Consider the following 22,037-nt stretch of genomic DNA (forward strand, 5'->3'; position numbering starts at 1 on the left):
CTCTCTCAGATAAGATGGTTCTCTTGAGAAGTTTTGCATCAGCACTGCATTTTCATGTGTGAGCAGTAATCTCTCCAATAAGGCAAAAAAGTTTAGTTCCTTTTCATTCATGCAAGTCTTTCAGTCCTTGCTTTTCGAAGCTGAAAATTACAAGATAAAATTACCATTCACAAAGAGACTTCACTTTACTGGCCCTTTTGAACGAATCCCATTGGATAATAAATATGGGAAGTCCTTTTGCTTTTTAGACTTGAATATACATGGACTAAATGACTATGGAAAGAAGTACTCTATGGGTAGTTTTCTCTTTCTTCTAAAGGAAAGAAAGACGATTCGTAAGTTTTAAAATATCTACTTATCTCAAATCTTAGCAACATGCATTAGCACCTGTCAGGCTTTGATTTATTAGACCAGAGAAGAGAAAAGGAATCTCCAACTGACAAAACTGTAGATTCATGGGAACAGGCACAAAACCACATTCACAATAAGGTGCATAAAAATCTTTTTCTATAAAGCCAACCAGCGATCTTTGCCACTTATTAAGGAATAAAAAGATTGATTTTTTTTTCAGTTTTGGAAGAAAAATCTGCAAACTTTCAGAGATAGGGAAAGCTTCAGAATTACCAGCTCAATCAATCAGTCATATTTATTGAGTGCTTACTGTGTGCAGAGCACTGTACTAAGCACTTGGAAGGTTACAATATGACAGCATTGCTCAACATATCCCCTGCCCAGGAGGAGTTTAATGTCTAGAGGGAAGTTTACAGTCTACAGTCCAACTTGGGTGTAGGCTAGGATAGAAATTGTGAGCATTCTTTTTCCATTAACTTTTTTGGAAGAATATTTCTGAAGGCAATTATCAGAATAATAACGGCGTAACAAATTTAATGAGGTCAACCGATGTTGGGGATTTAACCATTTAACCATCTATACCATTTTGCCCAGCGGCTGCAGTTGATCTGTAGTTGTGCCTTGAACTTGGCTCATGAATCAAACTCTCTGTCTGTTTCAGAAACCAAATCCAAGCTCCAGGCTGCAGTGAACTATCACAAAGCTGGAGATCCTGGCAAGGTGTGGAGGATGCTTGGACTTTGTAGGCATCTTTTGATGAGCCAGATGACAGGGTGAAGAGACACAACCCTGTTTCAGGCTCCATTTTTCACCCCTTCCCACATCTCCAGTCCACCTAAAGTTAGTCTGGAGACCAGCCATTAGGGGAAAATGTCACGGTTCGCTTATGGTTTCTTCTAACTGAAGGGAATCCTATAAGTCCACTTGTCTCGCAGGTTGTGTGACTGTACAGAAAGGCTATTCATATTTATCCTCTAAATGAAGAGATTGTCCATAGATTAGCAGTTATATGAGGGAAATGGTTATAGAGGAAATGAGGTTGGATTAAATAAATGGGTCCTCTGTGGGACTGCCCTACCTGCATCAGTGAGAAGAAATGGTTTATTAGAATTCCAATATGATCCTGTAACCAGCTCTCATTAATGATATCATTGCGTTCTTGTTCGGCTTCTTCTTTCCGGGTATCGCAGATATCCCAAAGGCGATCTCTCAGATCCTAAACACCAAGAAAATCCCACAGTTTCACAGACTATGTGGGTTCATTCTCAAAACCATCCGTGGCAGGGAATTTTTTCTACTCCCAAAAGTCTCTGAACGATCCCTTCTGAGTCTCATCTGACTTGGAAATGGTACAGGGGGAAGGTGAACCTGTGAAAGGGGAAAGGATGTTCTTCCAGGTTTGTGGTCCTCTAGTTTAAGCTTAGTGAAGGAAAATGAAGCTCTCCCTCCACATTCTGTATCCTAGCTAAGGACACAGAACACAGGATATATCAGAAAGTGTGATGCGGGAAATAGCCTGCACCACTCTCTCTTCCTGAAAATTTCACCAGCGGAGGGGCTGGAATGCTCCCTGTGCATTCTTGCAGTGGAAAATCCGTCGGGTGTGATATAAATTAAAATTTTTTATTCAAAATGGAAAGTACGAAAGCAGTGGCTCACCTATGTGTTTCTATTTTGCTCTCTGACTCTCTCTGGGAACGTTATGGAAGCACCCAAATTCCATTTCCCTGAAAATTTTGTGAAATTTCACAAATCAAGCTATCCACAATCCTTCCTTGGTCTTTCTTTCAGCCCCAGGACTGGCTTGTGGGCTGTGGATAGGGGCTACTCTGAGGAAGGTGGAGGGTTTATTGATTTGTTTTTTATTTATTTCTGTAGCCCCTCCAATGAAGCTCAGGCCCGAGGTGAAGGGATGAGCCAGACTGCATATTGCTTTTAGTGCAGAATTACACCCTCCAGGCATCAGGCCAACCACACATCTGATTAGCAGCTAGTTTGGGTTAGAGATGGGAGACTGAGTGTTTAAGGTATCCTCAGGCTGATATGCCAATCAGACTTACATTAACTCTTTGGTGGAGCTCAGCTTTGGTTTCCTCATCCTCCCAAATATCATCAGGAAGGGAGTTATAGTCAGATTGCCACTGAGATATAAACTCCTGCTTGTGGTCTGGACGCTTCAGGAATTTCTGGAAATTTCTTCTGTAAGGCATTAATAGAATTATAAAGCTGAAGAAAATATATCTCACTCTTTTCCATCCCCTCTCTTTATCCAGCATAAATATCAGGAATGTAACACACATGCGAAAGTCATTTTTACTCACCTAATGTCGGAGAGGTAATAAATAATAGAGTATTGCTCATCTCTTAGCTGTCTGAGGATCATTTTGATGGTGTTTACGTATGTCCTCTCTACGTCTTCCCAATAAGGTACTAAATACGCAGGCACTTCCTGTCAAGAATCAAGGTATAACAAATCCTGATTTCAGGATGAAAATTCTTCCTCCTGGTCTTTATGTATTTCTGTAATGAGCAGCTCAATCTTCCCTCTTAGAAGAGGCAGTGAGCTGTTGTAAAGGCATCTACGAATTGTCACCAATATTCTTCACCATCCCTAATTTGTGGCCGGGGAAGAGCCCTCTCCTGTTTCTGGCCTGTGCCTTGAGAAGGCCTGGGGAACAGAGGCTTTCTGAACTGCAGCAGGGCTCAGGTACACAGTGTGAAGGATCCTGTTTCCCCACCTATAGCAGCCATTGCTTAGTTGTTTTGAAAAATAACCAGCATGGCCTAGTGGAATGAGCACGGGCTTGAGAGGACCTGGATTCAAATTCTGACTCCGCCACTTGTCTGCTGTGTGACCTTGGGCAAGTCATTTCGCCTCTCTGTGCCTCAGTAACCTCATCTGTAAAATGGGAATTAAGACTATGAGCCCCATGTGGGACAGGGACTGTGTCTAACTTGATTAGCTTGTGTCTGCTCCCGTGCTTAGTAGAGGACGATATAGTACAAATGCCATTAAAAAAAATGAGAAAAGGTAGGATCAGTATTGAAAGTTATTGTTGTAAGAGAAAATCATATCCCCAGTTTCACTAGGATGAGAAAATCAGCTGCTTTTGCTGTTGTTTGATTCTAAGCCACCACCATACCTCAGGAAGAGGTGCATCCACGTAGACCCATTCCTCTGACCCTGGCTTCACTGGCGGTGGTGGTAAGGGCACAGGGGATGGTATCGCTTCCGAGGGAGTGGGTGACTTTTTCGGCGATTTGACTTGGAGAGTACCTTAAACATACAGGTTAACATTAGCCTGGGCTAAAATCCTGACCTGACCCTTTTGGATGAATAAACCTGAGCCCTGGGAGGTGAGAGAGCTCTGATTAGAGGCCAGCGCTGTAAACACATGGAAAAAAAATGTACCTGCCCACAAATTTCTCTCTAAGGTACCCTCCCCTACAAGAAGTAGCTAGCGATATAGACAGTCACTACAATTTAAAGCATTCTTTGCCTTGTTTGACATCAGTTGCTACTCATTCTGGGAAAGCGAACAGGTGGCTCTTCTCACAGTCTCCTTCGAGGACTTTCAGTCACCTCCTTTCAGTCACCTACTCCAGGAGGCCTTCCCAGACTGAGCCCCTTCCTTCCTCTCCCCCTCGTGCCCCTCTCCATCCCCCCCATCTTACCTCCTTCCCTTCCCCACAGCACCTGTATATATGTATATATGTTTGTACATATTTATGACTCTATTTATTTTACTTGTACATATCTATTCTATTTATTTTATTTTGTTAGTATGTTTGGTTTTGTTCTCTGTCTCCCCCTTTTAGACTGTGAGCCCACTGTTGGGTAGGGACTGTCTCTATATGTTGCCAACTTGTACTTCCCAAGCGCTTAGTACAGTGCTCTGCACACAGTAAGCACTCAATAAATACGATTGATGATGAGGACCAATCTGGGCAGTGGCTCTCCCTCTGCCGATTGGAGTGTGACCATCTACTCTTCCTACTTCCGAATGAATAAGTTAAGTATCTATCTGTTGTCGGCTCAGTGTGATTGGTCTGACTCTGGGGCATCGTGCTGAAAACCCATTACAGCCCCTTATTATCCCAAACCTTAAGAAGAACAATGCACAAAGAAAGCGAACCTTCTTCTGATTGCTGTACACCCGGCTGGTCTGTTTGCTGCAGTGGCCTCCCAACACTGATTTAGCTCATTCATGAAACTGGGCCTCACTGCCTCTAGATCCAGGGCTGCTGGGGCAAATCGAGTAATATGAATGAGGCAACTTGGGAGCTGAAATAAGACCCCTAGATTTGCTTAAATCTAAAATGGATTTCTTCCTCCCTCCTCCCCAACTGCTTGCATGCGCTCCCTTTCGCTAACTAAAAAGACAGTTGCTTGGATGACTTGGCCACTCATTTATCTAGAACGTTTCAAGAACGTTGGAGAGAAATATTAAATTTGATGTAGGTGCACCTAAAGTTCAGTGGGTTTTCAGTCGGATATGTTAGGTCTCTTTTCTTTTAAGTGTTGAATTTTATACGACTACAATTTTGAGTTGGTAATTTTTTTAAACCACTGAATCTTTGTGGGACAGCTTGTCTTGTGCCCCTCCCCACCTTTCCCTTCCATAACCTGACTTATTTTGAGGGCCAGGAACTCCATCTTTCTCACCTTCATGTTTAATAAATGGCCATGATTTTATTGGTGGCTAAAAAAATTTCACTGTACATTTTTCCTTTTATAAAGTAGATTGCTGTTATATATTTATGAAGTGTTATCTAAAATGCACATTTTAAAGTGAGCAAATTTGGTGGCATTAAATACTTTTAACAGAAGCTCATAGAATTTAAAAACTAATATGGAGAAAAACTACCAGGTTGAAAACCAAAACTATTCTAACGTGTATAACTACGTGCAAAAAGATTATCCTTATTTCATATACCTTTTCCTTTGGGTGAAGTGTCAGTTTTCTTTCCTTTCTTATCTTTACTGGGTCCTGCATTAGTGGGTACCTCTAAACAAAATTCAAAACAGAGATGTCATTGGAAACCTCTTAGGTTAGAAACTAGGAACACTTAATTGTGCTCAGAGGAATTGTTATTGTATTACACCATGGTAATAATAACGATGGTATTTGTTAAGCACTTACTATGTGCCAAGCACTGTTCTAAGCTCTGGGGTAGTTGCAAGGTAATCAGGTTGTCCCACTTGAGGCTCACACTTTTAATCCGCATCTTACAGATGAGGTAACTGAGGCACAGGGAAGTTAAGTGACATGCCTAAGGTCACCCAGCAGACAAGTGGCGGAGCCAGAACTAAGACACACATCCTCTGACTCCCAAACCTGTGCTCTTTCCACTAAGCCACACTGCTTCTCTAAAACTCCTCGGGGAGCTACTTCTCTGACAAGTCAGGTTAGATTAGAAAAAGAGGCTGGATACACATTTGTTTGGATGGTAGCAGTTCTATTTTGGAAGCAGTGTTGTCTAAAGGAAAGAATACAGTCTTGGGAGTCAGATGACCTGGATTCTCATCCCATATCCACTACGTGTCCTCTGTGTGACCTTGGACAAGTCACTTCTCTGTGGTTCTGTTTCCTCCTTTGTAAAATGAGGTTTCAAAACCTGTTCTCCCTCCTGTGTGGGACAAGGACCATGTCTGACCTGATTATCTTGTATCTACCCCAGAGCTTAGTACAGTCCTCAGCACATAGTGCTTAACAAATACCACAATTATTACTATTATTGTTTCTGTAGAATTGTACCTCCCAACCCCAACTGAACAGACTGTGAGCCCACTGTTGGGTAGGGACCGTCTCTATATGTTGCCAACTTGTACTTCCCAAGTGCTTAGTACAGTGCTCTGCACACAGTAAGTGCTCAATAAATACGATTGAATGAATGAATGAATGAACACAGATACAACACTGAAAATTTTTTTTAAATGTTATTTGTTAAGCACTTACTATATGTCAGACACTATATTAAGCGCTGAGTGAGCCCGCTGTTGGGTAGGGACCGTCTCTATATGTTGCCAACTTGTACTTCCCAAGCGCTTAGTACAGTGCTCTGCACACAGTAAGCGCTCAATAAATACAATTGAATACAAGATAATCAAGTTGGACCCAGTTTGTGTCCCACTTGGGGCTTACAGTCTTAATCTCCATTTTACAGATGAGGTAACTGATGCCCAGGGAAGTGACGCGTCTTGCCCAAGGTCACACAGGAGACAAGTGGCAGAGCTGGATTGACAAATACCACTGATTAATTGATTAATCTGATTTTGAAGGACCAAGGCATCTTGTCCTTCCAGCCCTATAAATCTCCATGTGATGTAATGAAAACTGCATGGTTCAATGACAAGGTTCCAGAATAGATAGCAGGGCGATAGCCACAGAAGGAATTCCTGAATCTTGTTTCCAACCTATTTGCTCCAGGTCCTGCCTGGGGTTAGAAAATGAGGGCCACAGATCTTCTCATCAGTGGTATTTATTGAGATCTTACTGTGTGTAGAGTGCTGTACTAAGCACATGGGAGAGTGTGATACCCCAGAATTGGAAGGTGTGTTTCCTGACCAAAGGAGCTTACAGCCTATCCAGAGCAGAGCCATCCAATCTCTCTTTTCACATAATAATAATAATAATAATAATAATAATAATAATAATAATAATGATGGCATTTGTTAAGCACTTACTATGTGCAGAGCACTGTTCTAAGCGCTGGAGTGGTTCACTTCCCTCCAGGAAGTGAACTTCTAGTCACCGTGGGTCCCATTCTACCACCACTGGCTCTACAGAGGCAGCCACTATTCTGGGTTTCACCAAAGTGGGTAGGACTGAGTTGAGACCATGATTTCTGGCCTGGGCTAGATTCTAAATCCTAAAGCCAATTGAAAACCTTGCATTGCAAAAAAGGAAATTTTCGCCTTAATGATTAATCCAAATTCTCCCCTTAAAAGCTCTTCATTGTTTCCTTGATGGTTACATCATTTGTGACAAGTAGATCAGGTGGCAGTCACCCTTCTGGATGACAGAACAGACTGACTTTCATTCATTCAATCGTATTTATTGAGTGGTTACAGTGTGCAGAGCACTGTACTAAGTGCTTAAAATGGTATTTGCTAAGTGCTTACTATGTGCCAAGCAGTGTTCTAAGCTCTGGAGTAGATACAAGGTAATCAGGTTGTCCCACGTGGGGCTCACAGTCCTAATCCTGCTTTTACAGATGAGGTAACTGAGGCACAGAGAAGTTAAGTGACTTGCCCAAGGTCACACAGCAGACAAGTGGCAGAGCTGAGATCAGAACCCACGTCCTCTGACTCTCAAGCCTGTGCTCTTTCCATTCAGCCATGTTGCTTCCCTGAAACATATTTCCTGGACAGCCTGTCTTTCAGGCTAAAAAACACTGCTCATGTCTGTATGCACTGAATTATTCCTTCCTTTTAGCAAGAGTGGTCTCTTATGGCTATGGGTGTGCACATAGTGATTTGATGGTAGTTTTGCCTAAATTTGTTTTCAGATAAAAAAAATAGATAGACACAGTTGTTCTTTGAAGAAATTATAGCTTTATTGGGCCTGGTCTCGATAAGTCAAAAATGCACTTTTGAAGGTTTTGAAGCTTTAAACAAACATATCTTTTAAGTTCATGTTTATGTTTATCAGATAAATTTAGACATTTTTAGGGATTTATTTCTGCCAGGATTTATGAGAGCAGCACACTTCTTCCTTGAAGAGTTGGGCAGGCTGTTTCTCATGGGGGCTCATTTGGCTTTGTTTGGGGCCCCCTGAGAGACAGGGGTCATGTCTAAATCCCACATGTTTTCTCGCCTAACGCTTGGTTCAATGCTCTGCATACAGTAAGTGCTTAATAAATACCATTACTACTTTTCTGCTACAACTACTACTACTACTGTATTTGCCCTCAGTGTAACTGGGCTAGTCAATAACCCTCCATGGCTCAGGTATTCTACCAGTAAAATGGGGATTAAAGTATCAATCACACCCTACATCCTCTTGTAAAGACAAATGAAGATAGTGAACTTGAGGCAACTAAATTTTGAAAGCATGTGGGATTAATGTGGAGTCAAGGTGCAGGAATCAAATGAGCTCCATGTGTCAAAGCATTTTGAATTCTTAGGGAGAAAGCAACTGGACAACCCCAGGGAGGAGTAATAATAATAGTAGCAGCATGGCCTAGTGGATAGAGCTCAGGCTGGGTGTCAGGACCTAGGGTCTAATCCTGATTTCACCACTTGTCTGCTGGTGACCATGGGCCAATTAAGCACTTCAATTCTCTGGGTCTCATTTACCTCATCTGTAAAATGGGGATTAAGACTGTGAACCCCATGTGGGACACGGACTGTGTCCAGCGCAATTTGCTTATATCCACCCCAGGGCTTAGTTCTTTGCCTGGTACCTAATAAGCACTTACCAAATGCAACAGTCATTATTATTAGTAGTAGTAGTAGTAGAGGTCGTATTTTAGTAGGGGTAGTAAAATTAGTATTATTCCTGATTCTTTCACCTGTGTAGCGGGCAGTATGCTGACAATGTGACTGTAGGATTGAGGGGAGAAAAATTTATATTTTCCCTTTGATGTTGGACCCACAAAGTTATATCATATTCTGGGGAGGGGCACCCTGAAAGAGCACTCAGCACTATCTGGATTGGGGTTGCGTGCAGGCTGAATGGTGGGGACAGGTTGTTGACAATTCTGCTGCCAGTATGGGCCCGGCTACTCTGGCTTCCCTATATCTCCACGTCCCTGTTCTGAAAGCCACAGAGAGAGCGAGAGAGGAAGGGAGGGAGTGGAGTGAACAGCAGGATAGCTAGATGCTGAACCTCAACATCAATTATTTTTCATTTCTCAGAATACGCTCGTCTTGTTATATAGTATAACAATGCAGCCATTATAAGTAGCCATTTATGACATACAAATTTCCTGGCTATGCCAAGCATCAATATTATAATCATTACATCCTTACAATAGTATAATTATAACCTAGACAAGTTAGAAGCAGTATGATCAAGATAAAGCCTTGGGTCATAAGTATGGTGACTATCATGAATAAATGAATTCTTAGGATACTTTGGTGATGTAAAAATTGGCAACTCACTTTTAAATCTCCGTATCATTTTACAACTTTCTCCTTAATGATTTCTGAACAGCCTTAGCCATATGATTTATAGTCAGAAAGTGCCAAAATGGAGAAAAGGTGCGTTTTCTTCGTATTGAGAGATGAGCAATGTTACCCACAATTAGCCAAACAGGACACAGCTATTCGTGCCTGTAATTGTTTCAGTGCAACTGAGAGTTGACACTGTAAGGAGGGAGCCAGCAGTAGGGTGACTTCCAAATGAAGTTAGCGAGCTGAAGAAATGGTCCATCTCTCCGGAGGGTGAGGTTAGAATCACCTGGGAGTCTGTCTGCATGACCAAATGTGATAAATTCAGCTGAGAAAAAAGTGGTAATATGGGTTGCACTTGGAATGCCATGCATGTGACTGATTCAGACCCATGTTCACTGGCACTGCACACACTGTTGGAAAACCAAGTGTGGTTGCCAATCTTTCTTGTTCTGATTTAACACACCCATCCCTAGTTACCCTCAAATAAAAACAACCCCCAGTGGAAATACTTTGTTCTGGCGTGTATGCTACTTGCTTAGCAGTAATTTACATTTCGTTTCTCCCTCCCCAGACATCTGTAAGAAACAAACCAGCAGGATTCGGAATCATTCCACTAATCACCTTTGGATGGCTTCCCTTTGGCAGCTTTCTTTTTTGGAGGCTCTTTAAGTGGTGGAACTTCCTTCTTTTTTTCTACTTCAGGGCCAACTGGGAGTTCTATGATGGGAACTTCTTCCTTTTTTTCTGATTCCTTTTTTTCTGCTTTCCTTTTACCTTCAAATCAAGGGGAAGAATACCTTTCTGTCACACAGGGAAGCTGAGACTATGTGAATCAAGGTGCTCTAATAATGACAAGCAGGAAATGAGCTTGAAAGGGCTGTGATCAAGAGATGTGTGTAAATTCCCTTCTAGAATGTAAACTCACTGTGGGCAGTGATCATGTCTACCAATTCTATTGTTTTGCATTCTCCCAAGTGCTTAGTACAGTGATTTGCATGCAGTAAGTGCTAAGTCAATACCACTGATTGATTGATTAATTGTTATGGGCAAGGGATGTGTCTGCTGATTCTGTTGTACTCTGTTGTAGAGAAGTAGCATGGCTCAGTGGAAAGAGCCCGGGATTGGGAGTCAGAGGTCATGGGTTCTAATCCTGGCTCCGCTGTGTGACTTTGGACGAATCACTTAAATTCTCTGGGTCTGTTACCTCAACTGTAAAATGGGGATAAAGACTGTGAGCCCCATGTGGGGCAACCTGATTACCTTGTATCCCCCCCCAGTGCTTAGAACAGTGCTTGGCACATAGTAACTGCATAATAAATGCCATTATTATTGTTATTATTTTTATTATTCTCCCAAATGCTTGGTACAGTGCTCTGCACACAGTAAGTGCTCAATAAATAGCATTGATTGACTGACTGACTGAGAGTTTAGGAGAAAGAAATGAAACTCACTTTGGTCCTGATTTTTGTCAGCTTTGCCAAACTGTCAGTTTTGACTCATGTTCTCTTTACTGATTTTTTTTCTATAACTCATAATTTTCACCGTTACTGTGTCACTTCCTGCTAATTTTTGTGTTTGCCCAAGTGAATACCTTGCTGCCTAAGCCTACTCTTAAACCAGAAATCAACTAGAAGTTGGGTGAAAGAAGAGGAGGGACGTTGCACTCTCCCAAGCGCTTAGTACAGTGTTTTGCACACAGTAACCGTTCAATAAATACGATCGAATGAATAGGAGGAAAAGAGAAAAATGTGAGAAGAAAGAGCTACATAGCTATGATCCATCTGTCAATCCATTATTCACTTGGACTCCTCAGACAGTATAAGAAGTGGCAGCAATCTCAGGAGAGAATTCTTATCCCATGTATCATTACATCATCATCAATCGTATTTATTGAGCGCTTACTGTGTGCAGAGCACTGTACTAAACGCTTGGGAAGTACAAGTTGGCAACATATACAACAGCATTACACAGGAAACAGAAATTAGGGATGAGGCAAAAAATAAATGGAACGTTTTGCCTACAATCTCTTTTTTCTTGGCCAAAAGAAGGAGCATCATCCTATTGGATAGAGTATGGATCAGGAGTCAGAAGGACTTGGATTCTAATACTGGCTCCGCCAGTTGTCTGCTGTGTGATCTTGGGCAACTCACTTCACATCTCTGTGCCTCAGTTACCTCCACTGTAAAATGGGGGTCAAGACTGCGAGCCCCATGGGGGTCATGGAGTGTGTCCAACTGATTTAGTGGTACCTACTCCAGTGCTTAGCAATGTGCCTGACACTTAGTAATCACATAACAAAGACTATAAAAGTAATCATTCTGTTCACTGGACAGTCATTTCAGTAGTAGGAGCAGAGCCAAATGGAGCTCATTTCTGGGCAAGGAATGATGCTACACTATCAGGGTGTCAGGACCGTGAGAGCAATGTTAAGACTGGATCAGACCATTGGTCCAACCAGCCTAGTACTCTGTCTATGAGAAACAGAAAAGCAGCATGGCTCAGTGGAAAGAGCCCGGGCTTTGGAGTCAGTGATCATGAGTTCTAATCCCGGCTCCACCACTTGTCAGCTGTGTGACTTTGGGCAAGTCACTTCACTTCTCTGTGCCTCAGTTCCCTCATCTGGAAAATGGGGATGAAGACTGAGCCCCCCGTGGGACAACATGATCACCTGGTATCCCCCCCAGCGCTTAGAACAGTGCTTTGCACATAGTAAGCACTTAATAAATGCCATCATTATTGTTATTATGATAATTCTTAGAGGGAGTGAATGAAGGTTTCCCGAACTCTCAAACATGAATTTTTCCAAACCCACTTGAACCTGCAGATATTTTCTGCCGGTACAATTTCCTGTGCTAATAAAAGCCACTTGGTTAGTGGCAGCAGCATGGCAGAGAAGCAGCGTGGCTCAGTGGAAAGAGCCCGGGCTATGGAGTCGGAGGTCACGGGTTCGAATTCCGGCTCCGCCACATGTCTGCTCTACCTTGGGCAAGTCACTTAACTTCTCTGAGCCTCAGTTACCTCATCTGTAAAATGGGGATTAAGACTGTGAGCCCCACGTGGGACAACCTGATCACCTTGTATCCCCCTCAGCACTTAGAACAGTGCTTTGCACATAGTAAGCACTTAATAAATGCCATCATTATTATTATTATGATAATGCTTAGAGGGAGTGAATGAAGGTTCCCCGAACTCTCAAACATGAATTTTTCCAAACCCACTTGAACCTGCAGATATTTTCTGCCTGTACAATTTCCTGTGCTAATAAAAGCCACTTGGTTATTCACTCCCTTCTGGCAATAGGTAAAGAAATGCTTCCTTTGCTCGATCCCAGAGCTCTGGAGAGGAGTTAAGTCTCTCTCTGAGCTCTGAGCCCCCATGACCACTTCTGCAGATGGCTTCAGCCAGGTGGAAGTGGGGAAGGAGGGCTGCTTGGAGGCAGCTGGAGGAGGGGGATAACAAAGCCAGATGTTCTGCAAGGCTGGAGCCGGCATCGGTGCTGTGCTGTGCTGCGGCTGGGGCAGCCCCTACATCACTGAAACTGCTCGGGCTGGGCCAGGGCTGCTTCTATGCCACTAGGCACCCCAAAAAACACTTCCCTTCTCTGTCTCCAACTCTCCACCGCCTTCCTTCCTCCCCACCCCCTACCAGGCCTTTGAAAGCATCGTTCCATGGCAGGAAAACTTGCCCAGCCCAGGCAGTGGGGACTAGTAGCAGGGTGTGGCTGGCAGCAGGACACTCTTGAGCTACCCAGTCTCCTTCTGCAGCCTGGGCCCTTTTATGAATTTTTTTCTTATGGTATTTGTTAAGAGCTTTCTATGTGCCAGGCACCATATTAAACACTGGGGTAGATTCAAGATAATCAGGTTGGACACAGCCCCTGTCCCGCCTGCGACTCACAGTCTTAGTTACCATTTTACAAATGAGGTCACTGAGGCATAGAGAAGTGAAGTAACTTGCCTAAAGTCACAGAACCGACAAGTGGCCGAGCTGGGATTAGAACCCAGATCCTTCAGCTTCCCAGGCCTATAGTCTATCCACTAGGCAACGTTGCTTCTCAGGCTTTTCTTGGTAGAGGCCAAGGGCTGCCACTCTCTTCTCATCTTCCAGCCCACATGGGGCTCTCAGTCTTAATCCTCATTTTACAGATGAGGTAACTGAAGCAAAGAGAAGTTAAGTGACTTGTCCGAGGTCACACAGCAAACAAGTAATGGAGTGGCAGACTACAGTGCTTTACACACAGTAAACCCTCCATAAATATGATTTAATGAACATATTCTTGGAAGCAGGATGGCTTAGTGGAAAGAGCCCAGGCCTGGGAGCCAGAGGACCTGGATTTTTGTCCGGGCTCTTCCGCTTGCCTGTTGTGTGACCATGGGGATGTCACTTAATTTTTCTGGGCCTCAGTTCCCTCATCTTTAAAATGAGGATTCAATATCTATTATAATAATGATGGCATTTGTTAAGCGCTTACTATGTGCAAAGCACTGTTCTAAGCGCTGGAGGGATACAATGTGATCAAGTTGTCCCACGTAGGGCTCACAGCCTTAATCCCCATTTTTACAGATGAGGTAACTGAGGCTCAGAGAAGTTAAGTGACTTGCCCAAGGTCACACAGCAGACTTGTGGTGGAGCCAGGATTCGAACCCACGACTTTTGACTCCAAAGCCCGTGCTCTTCCCACTGAGCCACGCTGCTTCTCTGAGGCTTTGATTCAATATCTATTCTTCCTCCTACTTACAGTGTGAACCCCATATAGGACTTGGTGATTTTGTACCTACCCCAGTGCTTAGTATAGTGCTTGACACATAGTAAGCATTTAACAAAAACCACAGTTCTTCTTATTATAAGTGTCTAAAGTATGGAAAACAATTCAATTCTTGTGATAATATTGGAAATACTGATGACTCCCTTTTTCTGCATTAAGAATTCCTGAGCTACAGCAAGGGAGGCAGAGAAGCAGTGTAGCTCAGTGGAAAGAGCACGGGCTTTGGAGTCAGAGGTCATGAGTTCAAATCCCGGCTCCACCAATTGTCAGCTGTGTGACTTTGGACAAGTCACTTAACTTCTCTGTGCCTCAGTTACCTCATCTGTAAAGTGGGGATTAAGACTGTGAGCCCCCCGTGGGACACCTGATCATCTTGTAACCTCCCCAGAACTTAGAACAGTGCTTTGCACGTAGTAAGTGCTTAATAAATGCCATAAAAAAAATAAGAGGTGGCAGCCAAAACTCCAAAGCCATAACAGTCAAGACCCAAAGGAAGGGGCTTGACAGTTGATAATAAAATTTCCTAACTCAATCAATCAATCAATCACATTCATTGAGTGCTTACTGTGTCCAGGGCACCGTACTCACCGATTTGTCCTGGCCCCTCTGCATTCTTTGGTCCTCCTGAAATTACCTCTCCTTTCTTTAATAAGGTGATTTTATAAAATTTAGAAAACTTAACCTGAATACTGCTGGGCAGACAAGTTTCTCTGTTAAAGGTTGGACTTTCTTAGAATACAGAAACATTTGAGAGGCAAACTAAAGTTGCTAAATGGTACCTTTTAAATTCTGAAAAAAATGTATCTATAATTTTTTAGAAAAATTTCCATTTTTTTAAAACCACACATTTTAGGTTACTCAACAATAAATATTTTTGGAAGCAATTTTAAATTTTCTAGCAAGGGGAGAAATTACATCAATTACCTTTCCTCTGTTTTTTCAGCATTTCAGCCATAAATGTTTCTTTCACTTTATGGCACAGTGACTCTTTATCTATCTCGGCATTAATTTTTATTAGAATATTTTGCCGATCTGAAAACCATTTTTCCAAACTAGGCCAAGTATCCATGAAACCTGAAATTCTATAAAATTAAAAGGAACAATGAGTCACTCACTTTGGAAGTGTTTAAATCAGATTAGTAAGGTTTTCTGAAAAAATATTCAAATATATCAGTGTAATACAATTTGTATCAATTTCAAAAAAGTCAGCCATCCTGTACTTGTCAATTCCCTAAAATTCTTTGCTTCAGACTTTTCTAAAATGCCATTATGCACTCATTTTCCCACTATTTTGGGGAAAGTGTAGAGATATGTGCAAAATCTGCCACTTGGATCATTTGAGAAAAATGATCCAAGCAGCAGAATAAAGCATGGGATGCAGAGGTTGGGAGACCAGTGAAGACGCAGTGGTCTTGATGGGCTACAAGTGACTGGACCAGGGTGGTGGCCATTTAGGTGGAGAAAAAGGAGAAAATCTTGGAAATACTGTGGAAGAAATCTAGACAGGATTTGGCGGCAGACATCGCAGGAGTTGACAGAAAGTCAGGAATCCAGGCTTGGGAGATAAGGTGTTGTTGACTGTAAAGCTAAGCAAAGGAATGGATTGGGGAGAGAAGACGAGGAGTTCAATTTTAGTCATTACTGAGGTTAAAGTTAACACACGTGCAAGTGTTCATCCTGGAGACAAGAGAAAATATGAGCTTGAAGAAGAGGAGAGAGGTAAGGTCTTGCAATATAGGTTTGGAGGTAATCTGTATTGAAGTGAGAGAGGAAGTGTTGGGAGTAGATCAATCAATCAATCAATCGTATTTATTGAGCACTTACTGTGTGCAGAGCACTGTACTAAGTGCTTGGGAAGTACAAGTTGGCAACATATAGAGACAGTCCCTACCCAACAGTGGGCTCACAGTCTAGAAGGGGGAAACAGAGAACAAAACCAAACATATTAACAAAATAAAATAAATAGAATAGATATGTAAAAGTAAAATAAATAAATAGATAGAGTAATAAATATGTACAAACATATATACATATATACAGGTGCTGTGGGGAAGGGAAGGAGGTTAGACGGGGGGGATGGAGAGGGGGACGAGGGGGAGAGGAAGTAGAGTAGATAATCTCCTCCGAGAGTGAGCGTCAAGGCAGAAGACCCAATACAAGGTGGCTGACCACTTGAGAGCAAAGGAGTTGGAGAAGCAGGGAGATGGGCTTCTAATCCCTGGGGGACTACTAAATACCTTAATGATTAGCTAATTTACTTAGTACTATCAACACCATTTTCTGTTTAAAGAAATATTTATGTGGAAAATCAGACATTTAAATATGTTGAGAAGTGGCTCATATACAGAATAACTTATTCATTTAGATGTTCACAGAAAAATAACCCTTTGGATTTTGGTTAAATAGATTCCATTTTACATAAATTTATTATTCAAAATATTGAACTATTGTTAGTTACAAGTACACTTGAAAAGTAAGCACTTCAACTCACTACCTGTCAAAAAGGAGTCCACTTTTAGACATGCTTCTGAAAATTCAAGCACTTATTAGGATTATGAAGCCCTGTTGGTGGCCACTATATATTGAATTTACTCAGAGCAACAGATATATTGCGACAAATTCAAGTAACAAATATTTTTCTCTCAACCTGTAGCCACAGGTACAGTTGTGGATGACTTTGCGTTCTCTGTGCAGTTGGTGTCAAAGTCACCAGTCCTGAGATATTAAAATCAGAGACAGGCCCAGTGTGCATTTCTAAGGTGACTTTGTGAGGCAGTAACATTGACACCAACTGCACACCGGGCCTGTCCCTGATTTTAATATCTCAGAACTGGTTCAAGTTAAGTGTAAGGTTCCATAATAAGCCTTGAACAGGGAATTCTGTTTCAAACTGACCTGTGTTGTATTTGATCCTTCAGTACTTCCCTTCTTTCTTTGACTTGAACATCTGCATTTTCCTTAGTACTTTCTTGGAGCATTTCCACCTCTCCCATTTCATCTATTAAATGAAAAACATTCACTCAGGGAATATGTATATAAAAACATCTAGAAATCTGTTGCAGGCTAGAACCTCAATGAACGGATTTGGTAGATCTGAATTGAATCCAGGATTTTGTGATATTTTAAGATCCAGTGGACGGGGAACGTGTCTGCCAACTCTATGGTATCGTATTTTCCCAAGTGCTTAGTTCAGTGCTCTGCTCAAAGTCAGGGCATGTCACCTTGCTCCTCAAAACACTCCAGTGGTTGCCCATCTACCTCTACATCAAATAAAAAGTCCTCACCACTGGCTTTAAAGCACCTTGCCTCCTCCTAACTCACCTCCCTTCTCTCCTTCTACAAACCAGACTGCACACTTTGCTCCTTTAGGGTTAACCTTCTCAATGTGCTACTATCTTACCTGTCTCACCCCCAACCTCTCACACATTTCCTGCCTCTGGCCTGAAATACCCTCCCTCCTCAAATCCGACAATTACTCTCCCCCACTTCAAATCCTTATTGAAGGCCCATCTCCTCCAAGAGGCCTTCCCTGACTAAGCCCTCCTTTCCTCTTCTCCCACTCCCTTTTGTGTCGCCCTGCCTTAATCCCTTTATTCATCCCCCCTCCCAACCTCACAGCACCTATGTACATATCTGTAATTTTATTTATTTGTATTGATGTCTATCTCCCCGACTCTAGACAGTAAGCTCATTGTGATCAGGGAGTGTCACTGTTTATTGTTGCATTTTACTTTCTCAAGTGCTCTTTACAGTGCTCTGCACACAGTAGGTGCTCAATAAATATGACTGAATAAATGAATGACATACCATTGATTGATTGAGTCTGCCTTAGAGCAAATGGGCTAGGGAATGCTCAAAAGTAATAGTTATGATATCAAGGATTCCAGCCAAGGCGCTGGTCTGCAAATCCAGTCAGTCAAATTATTGAGTGTCAACTGAGTGCAGAACACAGAACTGGGCATTTGGAAGAGTACAAAAGAAATAAGGGATATGGTCCCTGTCCTCCAATTATGTACAGTCTAGTATTCAAAGATAAATGGATCAGAATTCAAAAGTACAGAGATTGAACTGAAGTGCCAGCGTGTTTATCTGAATGTGAGAATTTACGTGTGGTTTCCATTTGTGTCAGCATGGGGTTGTGCGTCAATTTGAGTCTGTGCGGGCCTGCCAAAACCTATGTGCCTGTGTTTGTCCTAAGGCTTGTGGCGTTTTTGGCCGTGGCTATGTCCACTCTGTGTTTCGAGTGGAGAAATCAGAAAGAATAGCATCCAAATACTTGCAAAGAAAAATTTCCAAGTAATACAGAGTTTTATCCTCACAAGTCTCACTGAAATTAATGAGAACTACACAATTTAAATTTTACACCACTTTACATGGTTCCAGTGAGATTATACCTAACATATTCAGTTCAATTCCTTGTTCAGATCTCTGTCATTCATTGTTGGAAAAGTACAGGCAAATTGAATACAATTTGAAGAAAAGCATCCAAAAATCTAAGTGCTTGAAAGGACTAATTTATGATGCATAATTGCATTAAATGACATAGATTCTAGAACAGTCTGCTAGCCAAAAAATACATTTGCATAGAACAGTAGAAAGATGGTAATTTAACTGTAAATTACAATACTAAAGGACTGAAATTAAGAAATGAACAGTTTAGGCTGAATATGAATAATAACTAGATGCAATGTCCAGATCCTCTTTGTATAATTTCAGAGAATTCCAAAATCAATCACAATTGAAATGACTCTGATTCACAGAAATAGATTATGCAGCATTCTTGCAAGAAAGGTATCATAAACCTTGAGGCTTGAGAAACTTAAAATTAAGCCAGAAAGAAAAAACATCCAGAGATTATAATGATTATAATTAGAGGACACTCTTTCAATAATGGGAATTATCTTCTTTCATGAGCATGTTTTTTGTTGAGCGAGGCAGAAACTTTTTAGCTGAATCATCTTTTCATTACCAATGAATTTGGCTGAAGAATGTTTATCAACAGTATAAAATACATAGTTATCTGGAAAGTTGGAAGAATAGTGGCTGCCAGTAAACAAAAACATTTTGGTTAACCGAAGTGAGAATGCATTGTTTAAGTAGATTAACAGAACACTTTTCTGCTTACTTGCTCAAAAAAACCACAGCAACCCTGCTATCAAGGTTTACTATTGCAGCACACTGTACAGAGCACTTAAAGATCATTCCAAAGAAGTTAAAGATTGAGCCCTGTCTTCAAGGAAGTTAGAATCTAATAAGGGGCTAATGGGAAAGACAATAGATGTAAATGGTTAAATAGATAATATACTGGAAGGCAGCATGTCCTAATGGAAAGTGCACAGGACCGAGAGTCAGAAAACCCGAGTTTTCGTCCTAATAATAATGGTACTTGTTAAGCGCTTACTATGTGCCAAGCACTATACTAAGCGCTGGGGTGGATGCAAGCAAATTGCATTGGACACAGTCTCTGTCCCATATGGGGCTCAAAGTCTCAATCCCCATTTTACAGATGAGGTAATGGAGGGCTAGAGAAGTTGAGTGACTTACCCATGGTCACACAGCAGACAAATCGTGGAGCCGGGATTAGAACCCAGATCCTTCTTACTCCCAGGACTGTGCTCTATCTACTAGACCATGCTGTTGGCTCTGCCATTTATCTGCCATGCTACTTTGGGAAGGCCACTTCACTTCTCTGTGGCTCAGTTTCCTCATCAGTAAAATGGGGACAAAATACCTTTCTTCTCTCCCTCCTAGTCTAGGAGTCCAATGTGGGACAGGGAGTGTGTCTGATCTGATCTTCCCCTATGCTTTGTACAATGATTGGCACATAGCACGTCATACTATTATTCTTATTATTATAGTTTAGTGTGAAAATAGATAAAGTATTTGATGGTTGGATGGAGTCTCCCAGTAGGAATGGTAGTTGAATCTTGGTCCTGAGATTCAGATCTGAGATCTGTAAGAAAGGGATTATAATGCTAATAGCGTCTTGCTCAATATCACTTGTATTCCTTCTTCCCAGTTTGCTGTGGCCATGATGCAAGCAAGTGGGCAGGGACTCAATCACATTTTTTTTTTAATGGCATTAAGTGCTTACTGAGTGCCAGGCACTGTACTAAGCGCCGGGGTAGATACACACTAATCAGGTTGGAGAGTGTCCATGTCTATGTGGGGCTGATAGGCTTAATCCCCATTTTACAGATGAGGTGACTGAGGCCCAGAGAACTGAAGAGATATGCCCAAGGTAGCACTGCAGAGATGTGGCGGAGCAAATTGCACATGAAGGCTTTTATGTGCAGGACCTTTGTGGGCCAAAGTAACCCTAGTATAGTATAGTGCTGATTCTATGCTGTGATAAATTCATTATGGGCAGGAAATGTATCTGTTATATTGTCTTCTTCCAAGCACTTACTACAGTGCTCTGCACACAGTAAGTGCTCAATAAATACGATTGAATGAATGAATGATCAATAAATATGATTGACTGACTGTATGATCCAGCAGCCAGTTTAGTAGCTGCTTTAGTTTTTGTCTCTCATGTTAGCCAGTTATTTTCAGGGTTGCCGCTGGGCCTGTCTACCTCAAGGAATCTCCTAGAGTGGTGGCTCTTAATGTTTGTCTCCCCCTCTAGACTGTAAGCTCATTGTGGGCAGGGAATGTGTCTGTTATATCACGTTCTTCCAAGCACTTAGTATAGTTCTCTGCACATAGTAAGTGCTCAATAAACACAATTGATTGATTCTTCAGTCAGAAACCTTTTCCAATGATGGCCTAACCCACAGTAGTTGTCCTGATTGCGGGTGCAGTGCTCTTTCCTCTGTTCCAGTGTGTATCTAGCCAAGTGATGAGGTGGATAATGGGATGGCATTCACCAGGGACTGGCTCTCGGGGTACTGGACTTTGGAAGAAGCTTTGGAGGAGGTTGGAGATGTAGTTTAGTGAAGTAGGGGTAGATGGGGAACAGTGTGAGCCGTGGGTTAGAGGCTGAGAGCTGAGAGCGAGAGACAGTTTTGAAGTTTGCTTGGGAAGACCAGAGCCCACGTTGCGGATCAATGGGAGAAGAGAGCAGAGAAGTAAGATGGAAGCAATCGGGAAGTTCATTGAAGCTGAGTTTGCATTTTACGAGAAGCAGTGGGGAAGACTCTAGGAGCAGTCTACCCAGCTTAATTATGTGAGCCCCTTCCCTAGTCAGTCAGTTAACTGTATTTATTGTGCACTTACTGTGTGCAGAGCACTGTACTAAGCCCTTGTGAGGTGCTTATAAGGACAAACAGACAAACACATTCCCGCCCACAAGGCGTTTGCGGTCTAGAGGGGGAGACAAACACTGCTATAAATAAAGAAATTACAGATTTGTAAATAAGTGCTGGGAGGCTGGGAGGGGGTGATGAATAAAGGGAGAAAGTCAGGGAGATGTAGAAAATCAGCAAACGTGTTCTGATCACTGCAAATTCATCCTGCTGAATGGGGGCATTTCCTACAGCGGAAAAGTCAGCTGCAATTGTAGTAAGTTTTCAGTTGTCGCTAGGTAAAGTCCCTATAAAACAGTGTTTTACCTATTATTTTCATAGTTTTCCCTCACGATCAAAAGTAACACAATTATTGGTCACTGCTTCCACACGCCCCATTAAATCTTTCACAGACTACGTAGATGTAAAGATATTTACAATTTGAAGTGTTCGGTATTGTTTCAATTCTGCCTTTTAATATCATTATCTTCTAGAAATCATTGGTCATAAACAACCATCCCATCTCTGATTGTCTAATACAGTTACTTCTATTTCAGCTGGGAATGTGTCTACC

The 22,037-nt window shown here is 42.0% G+C and overlaps 1 protein-coding gene across 5 annotated transcripts in view; it reads right to left on the reverse strand.

The window, feature by feature from the left end:
* SPEF2 (sperm flagellar 2) overlaps positions 1-22,037 on the reverse strand; it is a 175,501-nt gene that overhangs the window by 60,812 nt on the left and 92,652 nt on the right. For all 5 annotated transcript variants that reach the window (XM_038744378.1, XM_038744380.1, XM_038744379.1 and 2 more), the window contains exons 17-24: positions 17,133-17,235; positions 15,162-15,319; positions 10,094-10,246; positions 5,289-5,360; positions 3,495-3,628; positions 2,673-2,800; positions 2,412-2,550; positions 1,430-1,567 (exon numbers count right to left, since the gene is read on the reverse strand). In XM_038744378.1, coding sequence (XP_038600306.1) covers positions 1,430-1,567; positions 2,412-2,550; positions 2,673-2,800; positions 3,495-3,628; positions 5,289-5,360; positions 10,094-10,246; positions 15,162-15,319; positions 17,133-17,235 — 1,025 coding nt within the window. The remainder of the gene's footprint in view (positions 1-1,429; positions 1,568-2,411; positions 2,551-2,672; positions 2,801-3,494; positions 3,629-5,288; positions 5,361-10,093; positions 10,247-15,161; positions 15,320-17,132; positions 17,236-22,037) is intronic.

This window comes from Tachyglossus aculeatus, chromosome 3 (genome assembly GCF_015852505.1).
Source record: "Tachyglossus aculeatus isolate mTacAcu1 chromosome 3, mTacAcu1.pri, whole genome shotgun sequence".
NCBI classification, from domain to species: Eukaryota; Metazoa; Chordata; class Mammalia; order Monotremata; family Tachyglossidae; genus Tachyglossus; species Tachyglossus aculeatus.